The sequence below is a fragment of the Triticum dicoccoides genome, chromosome 3A, assembly GCF_002162155.2.
Source record: "Triticum dicoccoides isolate Atlit2015 ecotype Zavitan chromosome 3A, WEW_v2.0, whole genome shotgun sequence".
Lineage (NCBI taxonomy): Eukaryota > Viridiplantae > Streptophyta > Magnoliopsida > Poales > Poaceae > Triticum > Triticum dicoccoides.
In genome coordinates this window covers 546,863,842-546,872,855 of record NC_041384.1, presented here as the reverse complement: position 1 = coordinate 546,872,855, position 9,014 = coordinate 546,863,842, and the positions used below count along the sequence as shown (strand labels likewise).

Here is a 9,014-nt window from a genome sequence, read left to right as displayed (position 1 = left end):
CGCCGCCGTCGACCGCCGTCGCGCGCCTGGCCCCAGGCCGCGCCGCGCCCGTGCCCCCTGCTGGCCTCTCCGAGGCCACGGCCTTGCACCACCGTGCCGGGCTACGGCCTCGCCGACGCCCCTGTTGCCCCGTGCCCTTGCACGGGCGCACGCCCGTTAACCGCGCCCGATAGGCCCCCTGGGCCTATGACAACGGGCCCCGCCCCAAAACAAAAAAAATGATGAATAATAATAATAGTAATAGTAACTAATTAAATATATTTAATTATTTAATTAATTAATTAATTAAGTTAATTAATCCAGTTAATTAATCTAATCAATTAGTTAGGTAAATTAAACCCTAATTAACATAAACAGCGTATGACAGGTGGGCCCCACTGGACCCACTGGTCAGGTTGACCAAGTCAACTCTGTTGACTGCTGATGTCAGCATGACATCATGCTGATGTCATTAATCTGTTTTTCGAATTAATTTAAATAATTAATTAAATTCCAGAAATTAATAAAATCTTTAGAAAATCATATCTTTTAATCCGTAACTCGGATTAAAATATTTTCAACATGAAAGTTGCTCAGAATGTCGAGACGATTCCGGATACGCAACCCGTTCGTCCGCCACACCTCCCTAACCTATCGAACTCGCAACTTTCCCCCTCTGGCTCCTCTGCCCGAAAACGCGAAACACCGGGGATACTTTCCCGGATGTTTCCCCCCTTCACCGGTACCACCTCGTACCGCGTTAGGGCACACCTAGCACCACGCTTTGTCATGTCATGCATTGTCATGCATTTGTTTGCATTATATTTATTGTTTCTTCCCCCTCTTCTCTCGCTAGACACCGAGACCGACGCCGCTGCTACCCAGTACGACTACGGTGTTGACGACCCCTCTCTCTTGCCAGAGCAACCAGGCAAGCCCCCCCTTTTGATCACCAGATATCGCCTACTCTTCTCTATACTGCTTGCATTAGAGTAGTGTAGTATGTTACTGCTTTTCGTTAATCCTATTCTGATGCATAGCCTGTCCTTGCTACTACTGTTGTTACCATTACCTGCTATCCTAATGCTTAGAATAGGATGCTAGTGTTCCATCAGTGGCCCTACACTCTTGTCCGTTTGCCATGCTATACTACTGGGCCGTGATCACTTCGGGAGGTGATCATGGGCATATACAATATACTTACACAGTTACATTACCTGTGATACTGTTCGGAGATGGGGGCTGAAGGGGCAGGTGGCTCCATCCCAGTAGAGGTGGGCCTGGGTTCCCGACGGCCCCCGATTGTTACTTTGAGGCGGAGCGACAGGGCAGGTTGAGACCACCTAGGAGAGAGGTGGGCCTGGCCCTGGTCGGCATTCGCGGATACTTAACACGCTTAACGAGATCTTGATATTTGATCTGAGTCTGGCTACTGGCCTATACGCACTAACCATCTACGCGGGGACAGTTATGGGCACTCGACGTCGTGGTATCAGCCGAAGCCTTCGTGACGGCAGCGACTGAGTGGCGCGCGCCGGATTGGACCGTAAGCCTGCTCTTGTATTAAGGGGGCTAGTTCTGCTTCCGGCCGCGTTCGCAACGTGCAGGTGTGCAAAGGGCGATGGGCCCAGACCCCTGCGCCATAGGATTTAGACCGGCGTGCTGACCTCTCTGTTGTGCCTAGGTAGGGCTGCGACGTGTTGATCTTCCGAGGCCGGGCATGACCCAGAAAAGTGTGTCCGGCCAAATGGGATCGAGCGTGTTGGGTTATGTGGTGCACCCCTGCAGGGAAGTTAAACTATTCGAATAGCCGTGATCTTCGGTAACAGGACGACTTGGAGTTGTACCTTGACCTTATGACAACTAGAACCGGATACTTAATAAAACACACCCTTTCAAGTGCCAGATACAACCGGTGATCGCTCTCTCACAGGGCGACGAGGGGAGGATCATCGGTTAGGATTATGTTATGCGATGCTACTTGGAGGACTTCAGTCTACTCTCTTCTACATGTTGCATGATGGAGGTGGCCAGAAGCGTAGTCTTCGACAGGATTAGCTATCCCCCTCTTATTCTGGCTTTCTGCAGTTCAGTCCACCGATATGGCCCTTTACACATTTACCCATGCATATGTAGTGTAGCTCCTTGCTTGCGAGTACTTTGGATGAGTACTCACGGTTGCTTTCTCCCTCTTTTCCCCCTATCCCTTCTACCTGGTTGTCGCAACCAGATGTTGGAGCCCAGGATCCAGACGCCACCGTCGACGACGACTCCTACTACACCGAAGGTGCCTACTACTACGTGCTGCCCGCTGACGACGACCAGGAGTAGTTAGGAGGATCCCAGGCAGGAGGCCTGCGCCTCTTTCGATCCGTATCCCAGTTTGTGCTAGCCATCTTATGGCAACTTGTTTAACTTATGTCTGTACTCAGATATTGTTGCTTCCGCTGACTCGTCTATGATCGAGCACTTGTATTCGAGCCCTCGAGGCCCCTGGCTTGTATTATGATGCTTGTATGACTTATTTATGTTTAGAGTTGTGTTGTGATATCTTCCCGTGAGTCCCTGATCTTGATCGTACACATTTGCGTGCATGATTAGTGTACGATTAAATCGGGGGCGTCATAGCGTCCCCGGCCGCACACTCGAGGGCGTGCTGACGTACCTCGAGGGCGGCAACGACCCGCCGTTGGCGTACCCGGCGAGGGTGGCCGCCCCGGCACAGCACCGACGCGCCGGGCCATGGGCGCCAAGGAGGTTCGGGTCCTCCTCCTCTTCTTCCTCCTTGCGATCTTCATCGCACTCCTCCGGTACTCCGGCCCTGCTCGGCGTCAAGGTCGGGCCCGCGGCGGAGACGCCGCTTGGCCGGCGCACTCGTAGCGCCGACATCGCCATCAACGAGGGCAGTCGGCGCGCCTCCTCATCGGCTCCTCCTCCGCGCTTCGTCAAGCCAAAGACGGAGCCGGGGTTCGCGCCGGTGAAGACGGAGCCGGGGCTCGCACCGGTGAAGGAGCCAGTCGCGCCGACGACGAAGCTCGACGACGACGACGCAGCCCTGGAATGGGCGCGCAGAGACTCCATAGCGATGGAGAAGGAGCGCCTGGAGAAGGCGAAGGAGCGCCAGTGCGCCGCCCAACGACGACGACGCGCCGCCACCAGTCTGCCAAGGCGACGCCGGGGAGGGGTCCAGCAGGGGCGCCCGCGTCAAAGGAGGAGAAGGCCGACGACGACGATTGCAGCGACGGCGGCGACTTCAGCCAGTTTTTTTTAGATTAGTTTATATATGTGCTATGCAATGAAAATCCGCGAACTTCGCCGAACTGTGCCGAAATTTATCGTGTTTGGCCGAAATTTATCGTGTTTATAGCCGAACTTCGCCGAACTGTGCTATACTTCTTTTATTTTAAAACGCGCCTGGGGGCGGCCCTGGGGCCGGCAGCTGGGGACCAACTCGCCCCCAGGCCCAATTTTTGCGCCGGCTCACCCCCAGGCGGCGATTTTAGGCGCCCCCTAGGGCCCAACAGCTGGAGATGCTCTTAGAATAGCGTTACCATATATATATATATATATATATATATATATATATATATATATATATATAACGGGACTTGTGTTTCTGCCCATCCATCATGCATTTTTACAGAAAAACCCCTTATGTTTCAAAGAATCAACCCACAGTCCTATTTTAAGTGGCAAAACGAATTGTTTTTCTGATTTTACCAAAAAAACCTACACTTTCAGGTAATTAACCCACAATATACTTTTAAGTGACAAAACGAATCATTTTTGCTTTTTTTACAAAACCACCATGTCTTTTATGGTAATTAACCTGCAGTCCACCTAGAACAATTTTTTTTAATTATGCACATCTTTTAAACCATAATTCCAATTTTAACATGATATATATGAAATTTGGTTAGAAAAATGTGTAGAATCCGAATATGATGTTATTTTACCTCTTAACCATTTTTAAAATGCTATTTAGAGTGCAACTTTAATCAATAGCGCACGATCCGTCTTTCTTTCGTACCAGCACCAATCTGGATTACAAGTGAACACCTAGACAAACAAAATTGGAGACGAAAGAAACCTAGCAAGAGAGAGAAAAACTAATCTTATGCCAAGAGTGAGATGGCTTAGGATTACCACATTCAAACGCGTTGTAATTCTGTAAGCACTATGATCATCGTATGCGAGAATGGGACGACGGACAAACGGCAACACAGATGGGATGTCATGTTGAAATAAAGAACATGGACCTATTGGGGTCTTGACTCATGCTTATTGGGTTACGGCCTTGCGGGCATGTGGTATCTTTTTCTCCCGTTGCAACGCACAGGCTCTTTTGCTAGTAATATATTAATTTCGAAAACATGAGTCTCAACAAGATACATTGATCAGGCACCACAATTTTGGTGAAACAATTGCTTATAACCGCAACACAAGTATACAACTGGAAAATGACACAGGTAGATTGGAAATAAAGGACACATGCTCAAAGCTAATCAGAAATTAAACACATAAATATAATTATTTTACCATGTGGTTATTAACAAACTAATGATGCAGAATTTTTTAATAACATATTTTTATAATGCTTGTAAGTTATCTAATTTTATGTTTCTACTTCCTACAAGCTTCCATCCATAGTAAAGTTAATCCAAAACTTCTTTGTGAATTCGTTTCAAAGTCGCTAGCCCCTGCAGGCACGCGGGTTGGCAACTAGTATTCTAATCCAACAGAAGGGTCCAGTGCACAAAAGCATTTTATTAACCATACATTATTGCGACTATTCCTTGTTCATGTCTCAGTTTTAACTTCAACAAGATGATGTTGGTGTGAAAAGAACATAGATAAGCTAATGTGACATGGTTGGGGAAGTAAATAGTGTGTTACACACCTTTTACATTGGATTTTCAGGAAGTGTAGGTGAGCATGTTTGATGTTTTACCACAAGGTGGTGCACTAAGGGGAAACTGGGTATGTATGTATGTGCATTGTACTCATATCACATACAAAGCATGTTTCCGCAATGCAACAATGGACAAAGAGTGAACTTCTTACATTTGAACCGAAGAAGTAGAGACCCATCATATTGCCGAAGAGGTGACCTGAGTCATAGTGGCTGAAGGCATTAGTGAGCAATGTGTGCAACCGCCCGCTCTTGAGATTGTCCAGCGAAATCTGCTCATCGCAACATTCATCAAATTACACTTCAACAACCACTTGTGAAATCAAAGCAAGGTCCCTTTGATTGATCACTAACCGAGAAATGATCCCTCATGAAATCCGGACTGGCCATGTGCCAGAGCATGTAGACGGCCACATTCGCGCCCATAAGCATCAACACCATCCCGTCCGCTGATGGTAGCCAGCGCCCCCTTTAGGAGACACGAAAACCAAAATGACCAAACAACCCAAAACTCCATGTAATTAAGACGTACCACCAGCCAAAACCTCACCAGGGTACGCGGCGGAGGAATGTGGAGGACGAAGAGAGCAAGTCCGAGGACCGCCTCCGCTGCAGCGAGAAGAGCTCAAGCGACCCGGCGGCGCGCGCGGTCAGCCACCGCTTGGCGGCGGCCCGGGCGGCCGCCGCAACGGCCGCCGCGCTCACCGGCAGGAGCGTCCCGGCGCTTCCTGGGCTGCGCCAGAGGGAGTGGGACAGCGGCGAGCGGCAGGCGGCTGCTGGCGTGGAGGGGCAGTGGAGGAGGCGGCTGTGGGGGTTGGCTAGGGGTCTGGGTTTGGGGATGGCGCTGCGGACGGCTTGCTGCGCGAGGAGGGCCTGGAACTGCGGCAGCCTCCTCCGCATCGCCATTTCTGCTTCCACCAAGGCACGGGTTGGCTGCCTGTCTCCGCCGCCGACTCCCCGACCTCGGGCGGTAGCCGCCGGTACGGTTTTGATTCCCTTCCGATCTCCGACTATGGGGGGAGGTGGGGGTCCACCGGCAGTCTATATCACTGACTGGAACAAATGGGCCGTGCGACTATTGGGCCATGTTTTCCGGAGCCCAAGTGCGAGTTTAATCTCGCTCCAGGCTTGGGCCGACGCCCATTAGACGTAGTTGTTGGATCCCACACGATTATACAGGTAGCCACAGGGATACGCAGCCGCCGCAGCGAGGTTTTAGGGGTAAGCGGAGAGGGACTCCCGGCGGCGGCGCGAAGCGGAGAGAGGGAGAGAGATGTCGAAGCGAGCTGGTCCCCCGAAGCACCAGAACACCTACGCATGGAAGCCCAACCTCGGCCGGAAGATCAACGAGACCGTAAGCCGGCGACCCGCCTCCCTTCCCAGTCTTCTCTTTTCCGTTCTTGTGGGACCTAACCGCCGCAATCATCGCCGCTGCTCGCGCAGGAGCCCGGGGGCAGGTTCCGGCCTCTGTCGGAGATCACCGGCGTCTGCCAGCGCTGCCGGGACCAAATCGACTGGAAGCGCAAGTATGGGGTTCTCCCCCCCTTAGTTATATTCATTCATTATTAGGTCGTTGGTTTACTTGTGTTCCTCGGTCCGATCTGTTCGTCTCTTCTTTTGCAGATACGGCAAGTACAAGCCGATTGTTGAGCCTGCAAAATGGTAGCTTTCTTGCCGGACTGGTCACCGCATAGTATTTGGGAACGGTTGTAAGAGGGGATAGCAATGGATGCTTATGGTTTCCTTTTTGTTTTTGCAGCCAGAAGTGCAGTAAACGAAACGTCCGGCAGGCATACCACAACGTCTGCACAGGTGAATTTCGGCTCCTCGGCGGTGTCTCTTGTTACGGTGGTGCTAGTGTGCCGTTTGATTGTCACTGATATGTGTGATCTCTGCTCAATGCAGGTTGCTCCAAGGAGCTTGGGATTTGTGCCAAGTGCTGCACCTCTGTTAAGCATCTTGTTGGAAGGTGATCCCCGCTATTTCATTTTATTGTTACACTAGCACTGGTGTAGCTACACTGTAACTGGAATTTGAACCTTGTTTTATTTTATTTTACGTGTTGTAATGATTCAGTGTTGTCTTGTAGGGATGCTGAGGAAGCAAACAGTGAGCGCAAAGAACTAGAGGAGGTTTGATTCTTCTATATTGGAAGAGGATTGTTGTGAACCTTGAGAAATCCATTTGTTTTGTGCTGACCAGTGAATTGTTTAATAGGCCATCAGATATGCTAGGGAGAGGGAACGACGGACACTTCTTCGCCTTGTGAGTACTTGCTACTTAATTCTTCTTGCTGGATAAATTTAATTTCAATGCACTTACGCTTCTGTGTATGCTCTCCTTGTTGCTGGTTCTAAACTGGCCTAAGAAGCCCATAAGCCTGAAATATGAATAAAGGACCCCCTCTATTCTTCTGGAAATTTGAACTACAGGAAAACTTGAGGGGTATAAAACAGACTTTCCTTAATCCGCCTCGCGAACTAAATAGAAGGATCCATCCCTCAATTTTGAGCCTAGCACAAAAGGATAATCATTCTAAATTTTCCTTTTCCATGCAAATGAATGAGAGTCCTAGTACTAACCCTGTAATCTTTAGCTTGGATGAGCGTGCTTAACATAACTAGTTCTTTCTTGTTGTCTTTAAAAGAAGAATGGCTTCATTTGTTGCACCTGTTAAACTAAACTCTAAATATATTGCACTTAAATTTGCATTTCCTATATTGTAGTTTGTCGTTATATCATTACTCATATAGTTATATGGGGTTCAGTTATATAAATTGTATACATGATGAAATTCTGTTCACATAAATTTAGCAGAAACCCTATTGCACAGAAATCAAAACAGACTGGTTTGCTCATAGTTATAATAAATTCACCCGTCATATGAGCAAAACCTCAAGTATTCGGTATTCCTCATATGCCCTTGATCTTCCCTTCTATATCTTTTTGGGATGCATCGTGATATTGGTCAGGTGACATTAGTGGCATTCTTAGATTAGGAATAGGTGCCTGGTCGTGGTATTTATGTTTCAACTAAATGAAAATGCACACCTTGTTTTCTGGTTCACAATGTTATGTACATGATTTTGTTGATTTCCAAGATATAGCATGAGAACTTGAAATGAAGCGTGTGATATTCCAGTTTTTTGGACTATTCAAGTTCCAACTCTTCGCATAGATATCTTCATATTTAATCTGTCGGGCTTGTAAAACTTTATATTAATAAATAGCTGCAGTTGCTGTGCAAATGGAAATAGTTAGGCTCTTTTACATTTGTAAGAACTTGTGACATGAGCTTGGCCTCATGGAAAAATCATTCTTACTGCAGACATCTCTATTCAAACTCCAGCAAAATTCACAAGTAGCTTTCTTAAGGGCCATTCTGACACATTCATGTGTTTCTGTTTGGTCAACAACCGATGACATCCCAATCCCACATTTTTCTTATGCCTATTTTTGTAGAAATTTGCATCATTAAGGTTTATAAGCACATAACTAGAGTTCTTTACTGTGCAATTCATTATTACCAAACATGGAAATATAAGGAACTGGTGGAAGTTCGAAGTTCCAGCAGTGTCTTAAAACAATTTGACCGGAAATTATCTGTTAGAAGATGGTCCTGGAGGAATAAGCATTCCTGCAATAAGAGGAAAAAAACTTAAGATGCTCATAGCTGACAGTAACGACTATGTTACTACTGTAAGTAATTTGCAGTTTTAAACCTCACGAAATCCTCTGTGATGCATATATGTGTGCTATTAAATTCAATCTTCAGTATTCCTGTTGTCTTGGTTTTGCACAGTTCTAAATCCACCTTTTTGTGTAAAGTGACTGCACAAATGACCATATTGATTTTTCTTGATTGTACGTCAACATTGTTCTAAATCCACCTTTTTGTTCCTGGGGTCCATTTTGGTAAGGTTCCATTCGCTGAAGTAGTAGGAGGATCCATACTACTAACTTTATAGAAAAAATGAACAACTTTTGTGCATTCTAGCATTAGTTGTACGTCTATCTGCTGTTGAAAATGGAACAGAGTGCCTGTATGGATAACTGTGGATTCTTGAAAATATACAGGAAAACACTATTTGGTCTCTTCTGTGAACTGTTATTGATCCCCCCC

The 9,014-nt window shown here is 47.5% G+C and overlaps 2 protein-coding genes across 2 annotated transcripts in view; one reads left to right on the top strand and one right to left on the bottom strand.

The window, feature by feature from the left end:
* Positions 1–5,896, bottom strand: part of LOC119269087 (RHOMBOID-like protein 12, mitochondrial) — a 12,868-nt gene extending 6,972 nt beyond the window's left edge. The window contains exons 1-3 of the mRNA XM_037550838.1: positions 5,442–5,896; positions 5,246–5,360; positions 5,044–5,163 (exon numbers count right to left, since the gene is read on the bottom strand). Of these exons, the coding sequence (XP_037406735.1) occupies positions 5,044–5,163; positions 5,246–5,360; positions 5,442–5,797 (591 nt within the window). The 5' untranslated portion in view covers positions 5,798–5,896. The remainder of the gene's footprint in view (positions 1–5,043; positions 5,164–5,245; positions 5,361–5,441) is intronic.
* A 173-nt stretch (positions 5,897–6,069) lies between these two features.
* The window catches only part of LOC119269086 (uncharacterized protein C9orf85 homolog), a 3,956-nt gene continuing 1,011 nt past the window's right edge, over positions 6,070–9,014 (top strand). The window contains exons 1-7 of the mRNA XM_037550837.1: positions 6,070–6,245; positions 6,335–6,417; positions 6,515–6,553; positions 6,651–6,703; positions 6,797–6,860; positions 6,981–7,023; positions 7,109–7,156. Of these exons, the coding sequence (XP_037406734.1) occupies positions 6,165–6,245; positions 6,335–6,417; positions 6,515–6,553; positions 6,651–6,703; positions 6,797–6,860; positions 6,981–7,023; positions 7,109–7,156 (411 nt within the window). The 5' untranslated portion in view covers positions 6,070–6,164. The remainder of the gene's footprint in view (positions 6,246–6,334; positions 6,418–6,514; positions 6,554–6,650; positions 6,704–6,796; positions 6,861–6,980; positions 7,024–7,108; positions 7,157–9,014) is intronic.